The 19,382-nt window shown below is 38.3% G+C and overlaps 1 protein-coding gene across 1 annotated transcript; it reads left to right on the top strand.

Moving 5' to 3' along the window:
• Positions 1-214: 214 nt before the first annotated feature.
• Positions 215-18,408, top strand: DEPDC7 (DEP domain containing 7). Its single transcript, XM_061203219.1, has 9 exons — positions 215-314; positions 9,477-9,867; positions 11,797-11,924; positions 12,741-12,930; positions 15,866-16,077; positions 17,168-17,310; positions 17,489-17,614; positions 17,717-17,795; positions 18,114-18,408. The coding sequence occupies exons 1-9, from the start codon at positions 242-244 to the stop codon at positions 18,305-18,307; spliced, it is 1,536 nt and encodes a 511-aa protein (XP_061059202.1). The 5' UTR covers positions 215-241; the 3' UTR covers positions 18,308-18,408.
• The last annotated feature ends 974 nt before the right edge of the window (positions 18,409-19,382 follow it).

Here is a 19,382-nt window from a genome sequence, read left to right on the forward strand (position 1 = left end):
CCACCTGGCTGCCTCGAGGGCGGGATACGCACCTTTTCCTCGCCCGCGGGGCCTCAGGTTACAGTCGGCCCCGGCCTGCACGTGACCGGCGGCGTGCGGCGCGCAACGGCCGATCACCGGGCGGGGGCGGGGCCTGGCGGGAACCCCGCCCCATCCCGGGCCAGTTAACTGGCGGCCGCGGTGCTGGCGCCCACTTCGCAGTGCGGCGGTCTGGGGCGGCGGTGTCAGCGCGGCAGCGGCCATGGCCACGGTGCGGGAGAAGGCGGCGGCGCTCAACCTGTCGGCTCTCCAGAGTCCCGCGCAGAGGCCTCCCGGTAGGTGCCGAGGACCCGGTCCGGGGACGGTGGGGGTCACGGGGTGGGCGGGGGGCGCAGGCTGAGGTTCTCGCGCGGGCGGGGGATCCCGCCAGGTACAGCCGGGTCCGCGGCCGCCTCCGCGAGCTCCGCACAGCTGTGGCAGCTCGGGCCGGCGCCCCAGCCGGTGAGCTGCTGTGCCGGACCCTGGTGCCCTCGCAGCCAGCTTTCTCCTAAGATACCCAGACTTTAACTTCACCGCGCGCTAGTCTGTGCGCCAGCTGCGTGCCGGGCGCTTGCAGTAGGTCTCCAGACGTGCTCCACATCATTACTGGTTACTGTCTCAGCCACAAACCTTGACTCCACAATATGACCAGGGGCCCAGTGCCTCTGTTGCCCAGTTTGTTGCCCAGACTCTTCCTGGGAGTGGTGAGAGGTTTCTGTTATATTAAGTTCTACCGGCAGGAACTTGGCATAAAAGGTATTTATTAGTTACACTTTCTGGATAAGCAGTATTTCAATGAATAGAAGTTTTTGATTTTCCTTTTCAATGGTTGCATGAGATAAGGAGAGACACTGGTGAATTTTGCCAGCTTAATCATGTCCTGGGGGGCAGGTTACTTAGGATGTTAGTATGCTAACATCTTGGTTTCTTTAAATGTCCAAACAATTGAACGGAATCGGATGATCGGTTCTAAAATTCCGATTTTAGCATACCCTACGTGTCAGTTAATAGAGTTAAGGGGTACAGATAATACTTGGCTTTTTTGTTTTCCTTTTAGAGAAGTTACAACTTTCCCCCCTTTCTGTAGCTACAATGTGGGTTGCTGTAGGAATTAGTTCCCTTATTATTAAGCCTTTCATTTGTAAAAGCAAACCAGTGAAACTGTGACTCCTTCCTCAAGGTGACAGTGGTCAGTGGATTGACGTAGGACAAATTGGGTGCATCTCAGTGGCCCCAGTTTTCTGTTTAACTTACAATTAGTAATGCTCCTTTTAATCTTCAAAATGCTGATGATAAATTGTGATAGAGAACCACTTTTCATTTGTACTTTTCTAAGAACGATCTTAACATTAATCTTACTCTCCAATTAACAGGATTCAAATAAGCACATGATGGCTACATTCAGAATTTCTCCAGTGTTTACAGTGTGAAGAGAAGGGAAATACTTCATCGTTTAGGAATATAAAATCAAATAATATTGGAAACAGTCTTGAGAAGTCTTTAGGCTTACTTTCTGAGTGAAAGAAATTGCCAAATTTTATGTGATTAAAAGTCCTGTCTTATCTAACAGCTGAAATACCTGTTCTGAGCTTTGGTCATTAGTGAACAGGTTCTTCCTATAAGGGAATATGTATTCAAAATTAGGTAGATGACTCTCAGAGGGAAGAGTTGAAGTGCTGGTCATCGAATTTGAACCCAAGGAAAGGACCACTGTCTTCTGCACACCAGGTGCAGTGGGCAGAGAAGGGCCCACTGCATTTTCTCATCTGTTTTGGTTGCTACAGTTGGAACCCTACCTGTTATCCTATGTTCATCCCCCTTCCCACTCTTTTGTGGCCTTGTCACAGTCCTAGCGAGCATGGTAATGGGAGCCTGTGTTCTTGGTTCCCTGCCATTCTCTTTCTGTGTGCTCTGGCAAGCAGCTTTGTATTTTTGTTTCTCTACCTATTAGTAATTCTTCCATAGTTTAAAGGGGCTGTAACAACCAGGGACCTGATTTATGTAGAAGAAATAAAGTCTGTATGCTAACCTTTAGTAAGTAGTTTGAAGAAATTTGTCTTTTAATATAGACAAGCAAGAAAGTGGTATGTTATCCTGTTATCCCTTTATACTGTAACCTAATTCTTTGAATTCACCTGGTATCACTTTTCCAGGGAGCTCAAAGTACTTCCCATATGCTATCTCATTAATCTGTATGAATTAAAGCAGGGGTCAGTGCCTACTTTTGTTAATAGTTCTCTAAACATATTCTAAAATTGTTCTTTATTTATTTTACATAGTTTACCTGCAGCCTTCTTTTCAGAGGCAGTGTCAGTCTTCAGCATGACATCTCTAATGCTGTGTAAGAGGAAAACAAACTTTGGATTACCAAAACCAATATGCAGTAAAAGTGTTGCAGTATTGATATTGGCATATAGGAAGTTTTCCCCACTCAGTCACATCTGCCTAGTTTTAACACTCAAAGCACAGCTCTCTACATTTATCTATTTTCATGAAATTTTGGTTAGTGTCCAATAAATGTAGTCCTTTTCCTTTGTCTTAACAATTCTGTAATGTTTTAAAACCTCTTTTGAGAAAAAACAATTCTTAAGTAAAATTCTCTCAAATCCTAAATGATTTAGGATTTTATATACTTGTTATCTTCTGATGAGGAGTTAAATCTTCTGGTATGTGTCACATTTGTCATCTCACCTGCTAGTGGTCTTTATTTGACTGACTACTGTTCAGAGCTTGACATCATCATCCAAGTGGTATGAATAGGTAAAAGGTAAACTCTTTGAGGGTGGGGACTGTGTCTTCTTAGTTCAAAGAAAGGAAGAGAAAGAAAGAGACCTTCCTTTTTTTTTTTTTTTTACTTTTTAAATAAACATTTTTAGAATAGATTTAGATTTACAAGTCACTAAGTTAGTGCTTAGAGTTCCCATATGCCCTTCACTCAGTTTCCCTTATGATTAACATCTTACATTAGTGTAATACATTTGTCACAATTAGTGAACCGATATTGATAGTCCATACTTTTACTCAGATTTCCTTAGTTTTTGCCTAATATCCTTTTTCTGTTCCAGGGTCCCATCCAGGATATTACATTACAGTGAATCCACATGTCCTTCGGCTCTTCTAGATTGAGACAATTTCCCCTTTCGTTTTTATACGTCTGTTAATTGCTGGGTACGTGCCAGCCACTTTACATATATATCTCAGATGACCTTCACAATAACTGAGAGAAGTGGAATTAACTCTGTTTTGCACCAGAAAAGTTAGGCAGTTTGCCCAAGATTGCATTATTAGTAATGATGGAGCCAAGAATAGAGAACCAAGTTCTCTGGGACTCCAGAACCCACACTCTTGTGTTTTTCTATTCACGGAACCTAGCACTGTGCCTGCTGCATTAACACAAGTTTCCATGTCTAAACAGTATTCAATTAACCTAGGATTTCTGAACCTCGGCTCTGCTGACGTTTCCTTTGCTGTTGCGGGAGCTGGCCTGTCACTGTAGAATGTTAAGCAGTGTCCCTGGCCCCTCTACCCACTAAACATCAGTAGCATTTCTCCCTCCTCAGCTTATAACAACCAAAAATGACTCCAGACATTGCCAAATGTCCAGGGGGAGTAAAATCACCTACTAAGAACCACTGTGTTAACCCTTCTTTAAAATATTTTAATAGTTGGCAATAATCTACAACTAACAAGTATTGAATAATTTGAACCTCTGTGAAGTATAAGGAAATTTGAATGAAATAAGGCAGTAGCTCACAATTTCTTTAAGTTTTGTGCAAAACTGCCTAACATGAGCTATCTGAATTCTTTTCTTTTGTGTGTGTTGGGGGTGGGGGCAGTGTAATATCCAAAAATGAAAATAAAATTGTTACATATTCATTTAGAAGTAGCATGTTTTAGTAACTCTGTGTATGTTTACCTTACATTGGGATCCAGTTTTATAATGTGTCTATTGATCTAAGGAGTTAATATAATCTCACTGATTGAAATGATTATAGAATTGTTTTCACCCTTAAATTGGTTTTCACAGCAGGGCCATAGTTGATGCTGACTGCACAGATCATGGTTGATGCTGATTATCCCCTTGTGACTTAATGAGTAAATGTAATTTCTTGACCTATCTGCCTTATGACTTGATTTTTAAGGAATTATTATTATAATAACTTGATTATTTAGTGTGCCTTTTTAGAAGTAAAGATGATTATTAGTAGTGTTACAAATACACATAAGTTCAATATTAGAAGTTTAACTTTTTTATGGCTGGTAAACTTTTTTGGGTAGATTTCAAATACATGCAAAGGATGGGTCTTTGCTTTGGAAAAATAGCTATTGTTTTCACACAGATAAAGATGAGCCTGCTTGAAAACTGAATGTTAACTAGCCTAGATTTATATAGTGCTCACGAGCATGTGTAGTATGTTATAGATCTAGTTTAAAGCAGTTTCTGAGCCTCTTGATAGCTTCTCAAAGCTTTTTATCCGACAGGTCAAATTTGTTCCTATGCTTCATTTCTTACATATTTTGTTTGGTGTTCAATGACCATGTCTAAATGGAGAGAGATATAATTTTAGTCTCTAAAGTCCTACAAATCAGCAGTTTAGACCTGAAACATACCTTAAACATAGTGTTTAATTCTTGTATCAGTAAATGAAGAAAACAAATTATAAAAGTTAAGTCTCTTATCAGGGTTATCGCAGCTGGTCTCTAGACTTTGATCATTAGGTCATGATGCTTTTAGAACATGCTTAACCAAATGTAAACAAAGAAGCATCAAGATGTAGATAGTGATGAATTTTAAAGAATTGTCCAGCTCATATGCAAGTGAAGTTTGAGGACAAGCTGAAGCTTACATTCTGATTGCTAGACTTACAAAACATTCATTGTATACTTCGGGTCTCTCGAATCCTGTTTAGAAGTCACAATAATTCATCTTACTGGGCCATGGTCAGCGATACCAATGTTCATTTCAGCTCTTAGATGATGATAAATAAGAAGTTTCAAACCAGCATGTGGGGGATCTGTGTTCAACTGGTGAAGTCAGCATTAAAAAAACAGGTTATCCTGGTGTGAGTTTTGGCACATTTACTCGTTAAGTCCAGGGTAGATTATGTATTAAGATATCTGTATGAACATGAGTTAGTTTGGGTCTGTGGGTGGTGATGCTTAAGGGGAAATACTCCAGGATATTTGCAACCAGGATGCAATGGTTGGGAATTAATGGTCAGTGAGAACAGAGGGGACCTGAAAGGGCTGAATTGTATTATGCCTGGAGAACTCTGGAAACATTGTATGGCTCACAGGTGCCTACTATCCTGCTCTAACCTGTTCTTTAATCTTTTATACTGTGTTATCCAACCTGCAAGACTTCCTGATTTTCCATATTTAAACAGCAAGTTAATAGGGGGAAATATATTCTTTATTTCTTAATTCCCCTGTGAAGATTAGCCTTTTTCACGTCATTGAGGCTCTCACCCCCGTCAGTTGTCTTATTGATCTCAAATTAATAAGTGAGTCAGCCTTATCTTTTAGGGTTTTTATGCTTACTTACTTGTAGCTCAACTGTTATGATTTATGTGTTTCATCTTTAGTATTATTACTAGCCCAGAAGTCTGTTTTGTTGGTACTTAATAGGCAATCTGAGCTCTACAAGTTTGAACCTTGCTTATTTTCCTTTCCTGTGTACTATGGATAGTATATATCATAGAATTTATGATACCTATCTTGTTTTAGGAGTAATGACTACTAAATGTTTTTAAATAGCTTGGTTAAGGATTCACAAATCTTAAAGTTGTTTTTTTGTTTGTTTCTTTAATCTCATTGGCTCACTTAAAGCTCTTTCAGTTAATCCAAGTCTTCAATGAAAAGTTAATGCTAAAACTATCTGCTAACTTTTTTTTTTTAACAAAGCTTCTTTTTTTAAAAAATTTATTTATCTAATTTATTTATTTTTGGCTGCACTGTGTGTTCGTGGCTTCGCGTGGACTTTTTCTAGTTGCGGCGAGCGGGGGCTACTCTTTGTTGCAGTGCACGGGCTTCTCATTGCGGTGGCTTCTCTTGTTGTGGAGCACGGGCTCTAGGCACAAGGGCTTCAGTAGTTGTGGTGCATGGGCTTAGTTGCTCCGCGGCATGTGGGATCTTCCCGGACCAGGGCTCGAACCCATGTCCTCTGCATTGGCAGGGGGATTCTTAACTACTGCACCACCAGGGAAGCCCTGCTGACTTACTTTTAATATATTTATATTTAAGTACTAAGAAAAGCTAGTATATATTTACTACCTGTAAAACTGAGGGTAAGTTTGTTAAATTCCCTGAGCCTCAATTTCTTCAAAATAGGATTATTAATAACTATTTTAGAGAAGTTTATCAGGATTAAATGAGAGAAGGCAGAGCTTGTCATATTGTAAGTCCTCAAATGTTAGCTACTATTAATAATGAAGATTTGAAAAAAGACTAAAGAACAGACATTAAGTTCATTTAAATCTCAGCTATAATCTCTGGTATGTTAGGAAGTTAAGAATATTAAGTGCTAATCATCCTTTGCTGGAACCAGTACAGCTACTCCTAGTTCTGGATACCAGGGGAATGACCTGGACATATTTTGAGATTCCATCCAGTGCATGATTCTGGCTCTACTCAGTAGAGACTAAATACAGTACCAGTAGTAAGTCTAGTTTCAGCTTGATTTATCTAGTTGAGTCTCCATAATTCAGTTCTTAAAACGGCTCACATATTTGGAAAACTAGCATCAATTACTTCTTTGTTTAGTAATGGATTATGAAGTATCTGGAATTTTAAAATATAATTTTGATAACTAAAAACAATCTTGCTGGGACTTCCCTGGTAGCGCAGTGGTTAAGAATCCGCCTGCCAATGCAGGGGACACGGGTTCGAGCCCTGGTCCGGGAAGATCCCACATGCCACGGAGCAACTAAGCCCGTGTGCCACAACTACTGAGGCTGTGCTCTAGAGCTCGCGAGCCACAACTGCTGAGCCCATGTGTCACAACTGCTGAAGCCCACGCGCATATAGCCCGTGCCCTGCAACAAGAGAAGCCACCGCAGTAAGCCCGCACACCGCAATGAAGAGTAGCCCCTGCTCGCCACAACTAGAGAAAGCCCGCATGCAGTGACGAAGACCCACTGCAGCCAAAAATAAAAATTAATTAATTAATTAATTTAAAAAACCCATAATCTTGCTGATTATTTTAAACTAAGATCATAATAATGGATAGATAGGAAAATTACCCATCTACTTTTGGTATTGGAAATATACAAACAAACAATAAAGGGTTTTGTGTGTGTGTGTATGTTAGTAATTTTTTTTTTTTAGTTTTTATGGTAGCTACAAAATTACACTATAGGTGAATACACTGTGGTTCACTACACTCCCTATATTTATTGCAGCACAAAAGATGAATTTCAAATGACCCACTTAAAATTTATGACTCTAGTGCATTGAGTGGAGTTTTTTTTTTTCTCTCAGCCGCGCCACGTGGCTTGCAGGATCTTAGTTCCCCAACCAGGGATGGAAACCGGGCCCCTGGCAGTGGAAGCACGAGTGCTAACCAGTGGACCACCAGGGAATTCCCAAGTGGAGTTTTAATGTGCTTCAGAAACTTTGCTTTCATCTTACATATTCTATTTTATCTAAAAAAGCAGGAAGGTAATTTCAAGTAGGCGTTTCTTTAATTATAATTCCCCTTATTCGTTATTGTTGTACCGTTGCATATTGTTTTCCTTCTTAGACTGCCTTAAGGGATGTAATCAGTTTTCAATTTCTCTGCCAAAATATCTTGGAAATAAAGGAGTTATATACTTAACAAAAATGGGGGCTTAAAAATTAGAAAAACTGAATATTCAGAGGGTCATTAAAAGGTATAACACATAAAAAGGCATACTATGTGTTTACATAAAAAGAGAGCAAGCCAGCTAGCCACCAGGCTGACGATTAGCTAGACTTAGTTCCATCAGCTTACTAAAACTTAAGGTCCATTTTTTTTTTTTTTTAAAGATGTTAGCTATGAGTATTTCTTTTTTTTATTTTATTTTATTTATTTATTTATTTTTGGCTGTGTTGGGTCTTCGTTTCTGCGCGAGGGCTTTCTCTAGTTGCGGCAAGCGGGGGCCACTCTTCATCGCAGTACGCGGGCCTCTCACTATCGTGGCCTCTCCCGTTGCGGAGCACAGGCTCCAGACGCGCAGGCTCAGTAGTTGTGGCTCACGGGCCTAGTTGCTCCGCGGCATGTGGGATCTTCCCAGACCAGGGCTCGAACCCATGTCCCCTGCATTAGCAGGCAGATTCTCAACCACTGTGCCACCAGGGAAGCCCCCATTTTCTTTTAATTGTTTCTCCTTTTCTTCTTTGTAGTTATGCCAAATATCAGCTTATTAAAATGAGGAAAAATGTGATGGATCTTTGAAAGCACGTTTTCTAAAACCTTACTTTATTTCTGTGCTTTTCCTATCTTTGCAATAGGCTATAAGCTCCTATTGAACAGGAACCAAACTGTTAGTTTATCCTGTATAACAAAGTACTTAACTCATGAGTCTGCATAATAAGAAGCTTTAAAAAAAATTAGTTTATTCCAACAAGCATTGTGTGTGTATGTATATCTATAACTATACATGTGTCTATCTGTATGTCTGTCTTATCTGACTGATAAATGCTTTGAAATCATATAGACCGTGAACCAAATCCCAGTACCACCTCTTACAATATAATGTCTGGAGGTTACACTTAACCTCTGTGAATCTGTTTTCCATCTCTCAAATAGAGTGATGTCTGCTTCATAGGGTTGCTGTTGAAGATTAGAGCATTTATGTAGGCATTTAATAGAGCTCTTGTACATAATTGGTAACTGCCACAAGGTCCTGCTTGATCTGCATCCCCCCACTCCAAACCCCATTGTCACTCCTCTCTGATCTCACTTCCTACTGTTCTTTCCCTTGGTCACCTACTCAGGTCATGGCAGCCTCCTTCCTGTTCTCATAGTGGAGTACACCCCCTCCTCAGGGCCTTTGCTCTTTCTGTTCTCTCTGTTCTTTCCCCAGATAACTGCACAGCTTGCCCCCAGGTTTTACGTAGGCTTCTGATCAGAGATCACCATGTCAAAGAGGTCTTTTCTGACCTCCCATCTAAAACAGCATTCTCTTTCTTACCTGGCTTTATTTTTCTTCTTGGCACTGATCTAACATATACATAATGTCTGTATCGTCCCACAAAGAATAAGTCTATAAGAACAGGGACTTTATTTTGCCCACTCTTGTATCCTAGCACATCAAACAGTGTTTAGCATATAGTAGGCACTACATTTTTTAATGAGTTGCTACTAATAATTTCATATTTCAATAACAAGCTGCCCTCATAATTGTTTCTTATTAATAACTTTGGAGATTTGCTTAAGGATTGCTTAGACCTTACTACAAATGAGTGAGGTGACTCTGTGATTTTTCCCATTCCAGGTTTCAGTGTAGCCCAGAAGCCGTTTGGAGCCACATATGTATGGAGCAGCATTATAAACACTCTTCAAACACAAGTGGAGGTGAAAAAACGAAGGCATCATTTAAAAAGACACAATGACTGTTTTGTTGGTTCGGAAGCTGTGGATGTCATTTTTTCTCACCTAATTCAGAATAAATACTTTGGTGATGTAGATATTCCTCGGGCCAAAGTGGTGAGAGTGTGTCAAGCACTTATGGACTACAAAGTATTTGAAGCAGTTCCGACCAAAGTCTTTGGAAAAGACAAAAAACCTACATTTGAAGATAGTAGTTGCAGTCTTTATAGATTCACAACGATACCTAACCAAGACAGTCAATTAGGCAAAGAGAACAAACTGTTTTCACCTTCCAGGTTAGTCTATGTTAGATTTTCATTTACTATTGGCAGGGGGAGGGGCCTCTTTAGTGCAGTAGGTAGCACGTCAGTCTCATAATATTGGCAGGGGGGATATTGGCAGGATTTTGTCTACTTTTTTTTTTTTTTTTTTTAATTAATTTGTTTATTTATTTATTTATTTATGGCTGTGTTGGGTCTTCGTTTCTGTGCGAGGGCCTTCTCTAGCTGCGGCAAGCGGGGGCCACTCTTCATCGCGGCGCACGGGCCTCTCACCATCGCGGCCTCTCTTGTTGCGGAGCACAGGCTCCAGACGCGCAGGCTCAGCAATTGTGACTCACGGGCCCAGCTGCCCCGGGGCACGTGGGATCCTCCCAGACCAGGGCGCGAACCCGCGCCCCCCGCACTGGCAGTCAGACTCCCAACCACCGCGCCACCAGGGAAGCCCTTGTCTACTTTTTAATGAGATGCTGACTGTCTTTGTTATTTTTGGAACAGTAAATTAGGCTAAAATCTGGGTCTGTGGGTAAATTTGATAAAGTAGAGCAAACTTTTGTTTATTTGGTATCTCCTAGAATTCTTGTTTTTTCATATATTTAGCAGAAACCATCAACAAACTTTGATTTTTCTGCTTCAAGTTACAGTTACAGTATAAAAAATGTTAGAGAGTTTATACACAAAGTGGTATGAGAACAGGAGAGGTGAAGACAAGCAGGTGGGTTGTCACTAGAATCCAGAAAATAGCAGATGTGAAATATGAAAGGAGCCAGTATGCAGAAAGTTTCATAGGACATTTTAAGGAGTTTGCACGTGATCACACAGATGTTGGGGAGGCCACAGAAAGACGTTAAGCATGATGAGATTGTATTTTAGGCAGCTATATGGACAGCCTAATGGGGAGAGGAATCTTGCAGTATTGTGGTCTACAGATGAGGGGGGAAGTAGGCAGCAGTGGTGGAGGAGCAGGAATCATTTAAAGGGAGCCTGGGGGACAGAATTGTAGAACCCAGTGATTGAAATGGATGTAGGTGATAAGTGCATAGCTAACTTAGTTGTTTGTCATGAGATAAAACTTTTCCCTTTTATTCCCCTCAGCTAAGCTGTGAAGAGGTGACCATGTAATTGAAGCTCTTACAATTCAGATCTGACCCAAAGTCAGAGTTTTAGTGTATTGACTTTCAAATGTTTTTTTTAACTCTGTATTTAAAACATGATAAAATTTACCTCTTTCTGTATAGGAAGGAAGTAGGAGGATAAGGTAGGGCACAGTCAGTACTTTCCAAATGTAGGTCCACGTGCTTTATCTGAAACCTTTGGGAACAGATGCGTTTAGGAATTTGGAACTTTGGAGATTTTAGAAAGGTCATTATGTACATATATCATTTACTAGATAACACTCTGAGAGGGATCTGGGACAGCATCTGGTAATCAAACACATTAGTATTTCTGCAGTGAAAATATTCATACTAACTGGGATAGATAAAGGCTGTGATAGTCTCAGAACAGGTTTTGTCACTATATGAATTCTGAATAAACTTTAAATTTTTCAAAGCTTTTTGGGTTTCAGAATTATGAATAAGAGATTATAGTTATGTATTTGAGCGCTATCTACCAGAGAATGCCCCAGAAAGAGAGATAACTAATAAAAACAGTAAGCATAATGAAGTTTGACTGTGTTTGATTATGTTTTAAAATTGGCGACTAACATTTTAGTCATTGAATTACTTAAATCTAAATGCTCAAAGGAGAATTTATGTAGAGTGTGTATATTCAGGCTTGAGAAAAAAGGTGGGATGTTTTTGTGTTTCATTCTACTCTTAGAATTTGTATTTGTTATGTTTTTGCTCTGAAATACATAAACTTTCTAGAAACTCTTAGCTCTCAAATTCAAAAATATTTCTGTAGGCTTACTAATAAACAGGAATTTATGAAATAAATTCATTTTAGGTATGCAGATGCCTTATTTAAGTCCTCCGATATCAAATCTGCACGTTTAGAGGATCTGTGGGAAAATCTGAGTTTAAAGCCTGCTGACTCCCCTCACGTAAATATCTCTGCAAACTTGTCTCCACAAGGTAAGCTAAAGATGATACAGGAAGAAATAGAAGACTAACTTCAAATAAAGTTATTTAAATTTTTTCAATCTTAACCTTTATTAGAATTTAGATATTCAGAGCATAAAGAGCACACTGTGTATTAAAGCTGTTTATATTAAGTTTTAACAGAGGTCTATTATCTTTAACAAATAGATCAGTGTTGCAATTCTGGAACACTGACTTTTGTCCTATCAGCTGGCAGAGATTCAAATCTGAAATGTTTTACATGCAGATTTTAAAAAATTTATTTAAAATCTGCTCTCAGATATATCTTTCCCTAAGATTTTATTAGGTTAAATAAAAATTTGACAATTATATTAAAACATTAACAGGGTTATATGTTCTTCCTTGTCTGTGGCAATGGAATGTGGTTTTAATGACTGATTTCCACCTTCCCTCCCCCATCCCAGTTGTGGAAACCCTGAGCAGAATAATCTGCAGCCAATGGTTTCAAACCAGTTTTCAGATTGAATGAATCATTCTTTCTTCCAAGGTCCTTATTAACATGTTATATGACTTGATCTCTTATCAAGCCATATTGCTTTTTACAGTACAAAAATGAAAAGAATTCCTGTTGTCCAATGTCTGTTCTCCTACACTTTAAACAAATCTTGAATTGTTTTACTTTGTTATAAGAAACTACTTCATAAAATTGACTCTCTCTCTTTCTTCTTCTTCCTTTTTTTTTTTCTCTTGCCACAAGTTTATTAGCTTAGACCTGCCTAGGCAGATATTGTGGTGAGCGTGTAGTAACTATTAATCGTTACTTTTCCCCTTGTTATTTTCCCTGTGCAGTTATTAATGAAGTATGGCAAGAAGAAACAGTTGGGCGTCTGCTACAACTTATAGACCTTCCACTCCTTGACTCCCTCCTCAAACGGCAAGAGGTGGTACCTAAAGTTACTCAACCAAAGAGGCAGCCTGACTTGGTCAACAACAGGAACTATCTGGATCGAGGGATTCTCAAGGCTTACGGTGAATCTCAGTATGTGGAAATACATATAATAATTTGAGTGTGTTTCTAGGAAGATACTAGTTTTAAGATAATCTTTTGACTTCTGTCCATACGATCAGATATGCTTTGTCAGTTGATATTATCAGTATTGGGAAAAATGAACAAAATTACCTTGGTCAAAATTAACGAGATTTAAATGTCATTATTTTTCATATTCATTTTTGTTTCACATATATCTCACTTGCACATCAAGTGAAGAAAATGATTATGTTCCATCTTCTTTGTTAAAATGTAGGGCTGTCTGCTCTCTTAGAGCTGTCTGATCTTCAAAGGGACCTGGAACAAAATGAACAGATTTGTCAAATTCTTAGACTCCTTTGACTATATATGCTTTTATAGTCTTCTAGAATGTGTATTAAATATGTGTTTTTCGAAATTGAGTTATTTGTAGTGAGGTGGATGGACCTAGAGTCTGTCATACAGAGTGAAGTAAGTCAGAAAGAGAAAAACAAATACCATATGCTAACACATATATATGGAATCTAAAAAAAAAAAAAAAAATGGTTCTGATGAACCTAGGGGCAGGACAGGAATAAAGATGCAGATGTAGAGAATGGACTTGAGGAAACAGGGAGGGAGAAGGGTAAGCTGGGACAATGTGAGAGTGGTGTGGACATATATACAGTACCAAATGTAAAATAGATAGCTAGTGGGAAGCAGCTGCATCGCACAGGGAGATCAGCTTGGTGCTTTGTGACCACCTAGAGGCGTGGGATAAGGAGGGTGGGAGGGAGATGCAAGAGGGAGGGGATATGGGGATGTATGTATACATATAGCTGATTCACTTTGTTATACCGCAGAAACTAACACAACATTGTAAAGCAATTATACTCCAATGAAGATGTTAAAAAAAAAAAAGAATATATACTTATCCCATATGTATTGTAAGTTAAGCATATATATATATTTATTTATTTATTTATTTTGCTGCATCACCAACTTCCTGGTTGTTGTGATAAAAATCTATTATTTTATATTGAGTTTACTGTACTTTTCATACATGAGTTCTCTTTTAAGAATTAGTTCTGTCATTATATTTAGTTTTACAACCATATTAAAAATAACAATTTTAAAAAAATAAGTATATTTTAAAATTAACTGGTTTTATTAAAGAAACATAATGAAAATAACTCTTGCTCTCACCTCTGACTACACTCTCCTGATTAAAAATTTGAAGGCTTAACTCCAGGTGCTAAGGGAATTATGATTTTATTTTTCCTTAAGGAGGAGTTCTATATTCCTTATAACCTTGAAACTCTTCCCCTAAGTAAAATTATTAAATGTTAAAATCTTGTATTTTCTAGTTTATTTAATTTTTAGTGATTTTTGCCTTAGCAGATAGTGTTCCAGTGGTTAGGAATATGCAAATGTTTGAAAGGAATACAACTTATATTTTTAGTACTTCACCATTTCTACATTCTAATGAATTATTAATAAACAGTTGAATGTCAAAAGGTAGCTTAAACCCTTATGTGAAAAAATTAATCCCAACATACTACTTATTGAACTCTCTATATAAAGAGGAAGCTTATTATTCTACAAGAATTTAAATTACATTTCTACAATCTAAAGTAACATGTAAAAAAAATTTATGATTACCTTAAATTTTAAGTACAGAATCAGAAATTGACCTTAAAGTTCATCTATCTACATCTTATGATGAAGCTGATGACCAGAGGAGATGACATGACCTGGGTGGTGGCAGAATTGATTGTCCTGAGTCCACAGCAGTGGAGGACATGATTTTTTTTTTTAAACTATATATATTAACAAATTGAATATTAAAAGTTAGTCATTCTGCAGATGAATGGATAAAGAAGATGTGGCACATATATACAATGGAATATTACTCAGCCATAAAAGAAACAAAATTGAGTTATTTGTAGCAAGGTGGATGGACCTAGAGACTGTCATACAGAGTGAAGTAAGTCAGAAAGAGAAAAACAAATATCGTATACTAACATATATATGGAATCTTAAAAAAAAAAAAAAAAAAGATTCTGAAGAACCTAAGGGTAGGACAGGAATAAAGACGCAGACATAGAGAATGGACTTGAGGACACGGGGAGGGGGAAGGGTAAGCTGGGACGAAGTGAGAGAGTGGCATGGACATATATACACTACCAAATGTAAAACAGATAGCTAGTGGGAAGCAGCTGCATAGTGCAGGGAGATCAGCTTGGTGCTTTGTGACCACCTAGAGGGGTGGGATAGGGAGGGTGGGAGGGAGATGCAAGAGGGAGGAGATATGGGAATGTATGTATATGTATAGCTGATTCACTTTGTTATACAGCAGAAACTAACACACCATTGTAAAGCAATTATACTCCAATACAGATGTTAAAAAAAAAAAAAACTTAGTCATTCTGTTTCTTGAAATGTAGCAATTTTCTTAAGTTACCCAACTGGCATTTTATTAGAAATGGTAATTAATATTTAATTATTTTGAAACTGTACCTTATCTTCCTGTATTCTCTTCTAGCCGAAGTCAGAGATGATAGATCATACACAGAGCTTTGAAGTAAGCAATACTATATTAGAAAAATGCTGGTCTAGGAGTCAGATCTGGGATCTAGTCCTACCTGGGACCCTGAGCAAGCAACTTAGAGTTTCTGGACCTCCATAGTAAATTTAAGAAGCAGAGTTTGAATTTTGATGTCTTTCTCAGGCCTATATTGTAGTGGATGGATTCTGTTTTCACTTAAAAAAAAAAAAAGACATATTAAACCCAACTTTTTATCTGTGATTCATGATCTAGCTATATATTAAAAAGAATTACACATCTCTTTATCTAGGTGTATAGAGATTTATTCTGGTAGGAAACTTGAAATAGCTAGTAAATTAGGTACTGAGTGTATGTTGGTTATCCTTTGCTTTTTAAAATAATAATTCTTTTCTCCCATAGGGAAGATGAGTGGCTTTCTTCAGCAATTGACTGCTTGGAATACCTTCCAGACCAGATGGTTGTAGACATAAGCAGAAACTTTCCTGAGCAACCAGATAGAATAGACTTAGTGAAAGAACTTCTATTTGATGCCATTAGCAAATATTACAGTAGTAGGGAACCTCTGTTAAATCACCTATCTGATGTTCACAATGGAATTGCAGAACTCCTAGGTAAGTAAGATGTTACTGGATACAAGAATTTCTCTTTTGGAGAGAACAGGAAAATGTTACTTGTCCTCAAAATTAACCAAAATGGTACTACTTCAAGCTGAGAGTGGATCTGGATTAATCCATGGAAAGTGTGTTTTTTCCAAAACTTCTAGGCCTCATTTGGAAAGAGGCTTTAATAAGCTCTGAAGTTATTCAGGGACTTCTGGTTGCCACAGGAGAATGCTGCTTTCATTCACTGGAAGCTTAATAAGCATAGAGTAGCAATTCTCTTTTTCAGAAAGTGTTATCAGCACTATCACCATTCCCCCTTCATTCTCTTCACAATGGCAGACACTCTGCTTTGTCTCTGTACCAGTGAGCCAGACTGTTCCATGTGGTTTGTTGAAAACAAGTTGCAGGTTTCAGAGAATCCTTTATTTTTCTCAGGTAGAGTTGGATACATCAGTACTGTATACATAGTGTACCCTCGAAATGTAGTGAATTATTGGAAAACATAGGCTGAGAATTTATTTACAAAGCCAAGTTAGGTTTAACATCTTAAGATTTGTGTATGACAAGGACTTAGGACTGGCCAATTCGAGTATAGGCTTTCTTTTTTTTTTTTTTTAATTTATTATTTATTTTTGGCTGTGTTGGGTCTTCGTTGCTGCGTGCGGGCTTTCTCTAGTTGCGGCGAGCGGGGGCTACTCTTCCTTGAGGTGCATGGGCTTCACATTGCGGTGGCTTCTCTTGTTGCAGAGCATGGGCTCTAGGCACGCGGGCTTCAGTAGTTGTGGCATGTGGGCTCAGTAGTTGTGGTGCACAGGTTTAGTTGCTCTGCGGCATGCGAGATCTTCCCAGACCAGGGATCGAACCTGTGTCCCCTGCATTGGCAGGTGGATTCTTAACCACTGCGCCACCAGGGAAGTCCCAAGTATAGGCTTTCTTGATGGTATTGGTCATTCATTGTAATTCCTAGTCTTTTTGTTTTGCTTTTGAACATCGTTTTGGATAAGTTTACTGATTAGCGTAAGCTCTAACTTGAATTTTGTTCCCTTTGATATAGTCGTGTCTGGTCAAAATTAAAAGCATTTTTTTCTTTTGGCTGAAGTGAATGGGAAGACTGAAATAGCATTAGAAGCTACTCAGCTCTTTCTAAAGCTTTTGGATTCCCAAAATAGAGAAGAATTTAGAAGACTACTGTATTTCATGGCTGTTGCAGCACATCCTTCTGAATTTAAATTACAGAAAGAAGTAAGTCTTTTGTCTAAATGTTAATTGTATTCAGTATCTGTAATATTTATAGGATGTATTATTCCATCATCAGCATCAATTATGCTGAAATGGATAGTAGCTATTAATATTTAACATTCCCTTTTATATTACAATTCTTAAAAATATATACTGTTGGGTGTGTGTTTTATTTTTATAGAGTGACAACCGAATGGTTGTGAAAAGGATATTCTCAAAAGCTATTGTTGACAATAAAAATTTATCCAAAGGCAAAACTGATCTTCTGGTACTCTTTTTAATGGATCATCAAAAAGATGTTTTTAAGGTAAAACTCTGAAAGTAGTTAAGTTGAACTTATGTAATAGATCACTAGATTAAAATGCATTTGAATAATGTTCCATGTTCCTTCTTTTTTTTTTTTTTTAAGATTCCTGGAACTCTACATAAAATTGTCAGTGTTAAGCTCATGGACATTCAGAAGGGAAGAGATCCAAACAGAGACACAGGTAATCTGAGAAATACTACTTCCATGTCTCACAAGGATAAATTCCTGGTGTTTATTTGAAAGTGTTTTGCTGTAAGTAGTTGCACTTTAATTTCAGCTAGCCGCTAATCAATCTCCTCAGAGCTATCCAGACTTAGCTGAGAGCCTCCTTATGTCAAAAAGCAACTTGACAGGGTTAGAAAGTCAGCAGTGCTTAGCATCTTTACATGCATTTTACAAAATGGGGAAAAATATATAAGTATAAAAGTGTTGCTTGATTTTTCTAGTTAAATCTGAGGAATAGATTCATTAACTGAACTTTTTACTTTTAAACTTTAAGGATATATTTATTGCCAGAGAATTGATCAAAGTGATTATTCTGACCATACAAGGAAGACAACCAAGGATGAGCTAATGAATTTACTAAAAAATATTGATGAGGATTCAAAACTTTCTGCCAAAGAGAAGAAAAAATTGCTAGCTCAGTTCTATAAGTGTCACCCAGACATCTTCATTGAGTATTTTGGGGACTGAGTGTTCCAGTGTCTGTATATAACTTGTGTATTTTAAGAATAAATTATGTATCCTAAAGATCCAATCACATTGTAATATTGGATGTTCTTCTAAATATGAAACTGTACTTAATAAAACTTTTTTGTATAACTTTTTGTGTCTGAAACTGAGTATTAGATGGTGTATTGCTGTTAAGTATTGACCTCTTTTAGGTGGGTTGATTTATAATTATTGTGCACAATACTTTATAGAACATCCTAGGAATTTAAATGATATGACATTGCAGTGTTTATATAAGAAAGTATTAAACAGTAAGGAAGTCTGTAATTACAAGTTAATAGGAGTATGGTTTGTACCTTGAAAGGTATACTTCTTAAAGATAGAAACTTAGGCTATGCTAAAGAGAATTTGTCAGTTACCATAAACTGTAGACAAGTCAAAAATTGAACTGTCCTAATGCTTTTGAAAACTTTCAACATCTTTTAAAGCTTATTGTGGAAAATTTCAAACATATATAAACATGGGGAGAACAGAATAATGAACTCTTTTTTTTTTTTTTTTTTTTTTGGCTGTGTTGGGTCTTTGTTTCTGTGCGAGGGCTTTCTCTAGTTTCGGCAAGCGGGGGCCACTCTTCATCGCGGTGCGCGGGCCTCTCACTGTCGCGGCCTCTCTTGTTGCGGAGCACAGGCTCCAGATGCGCAGGCTCAGTAGTTGTGGCTCACGGGCCCAGTTGCTCCGTGGCATGTGGGATCTTCCCAGACCAGGGCTCGAACCCGTGTCCCCTGCATTGGCAGTCAGATTCTCAACCACTGCGCCACCAGGGAAGCCCCAATAATGAACTCTTATGTACTCATCATCCAGTTTCAACAGTTGTCAACCCATGGCCAATCTTGTTTAATCTATTCTGTGCTCCCACCTCAGCAAACTTCATATATCTTATCACTTCATCTATAAAATTTCAGTATGTATAGCTAAAAGATAAGGACATTAAAAACATAACCACAGGGACTTCCCTGGTGGCTCAGTGGTTTAGAATCCACCTGCTAATGCAGGGGACATGGGTTCGAGCCCTGGTCCAGGAAGATCCCACATGCTG

Source organism: Eubalaena glacialis, chromosome 10 (assembly GCF_028564815.1).
Source record: "Eubalaena glacialis isolate mEubGla1 chromosome 10, mEubGla1.1.hap2.+ XY, whole genome shotgun sequence".
Classification (NCBI taxonomy): Eukaryota; Metazoa; Chordata; class Mammalia; order Artiodactyla; family Balaenidae; genus Eubalaena; species Eubalaena glacialis.

Excerpts from the sequence above, each read along its gene's own strand:
- DEPDC7 (XM_061203219.1), top strand. The coding sequence starts at position 242 with ATGGCCACGGTGCGGGAGAAGGCGGCGGCGCTCAACCTGTCGGCTCTC. Across the intron at positions 16,078-17,167 it reads TGGAATTGCAGAACTCCTAG|TGAATGGGAAGACTGAAATA; the intron begins GTAAGTAAGATG and ends TTTTGGCTGAAG. Across the intron at positions 17,311-17,488 it reads AATTTAAATTACAGAAAGAA|AGTGACAACCGAATGGTTGT; the intron begins GTAAGTCTTTTG and ends TTATTTTTATAG.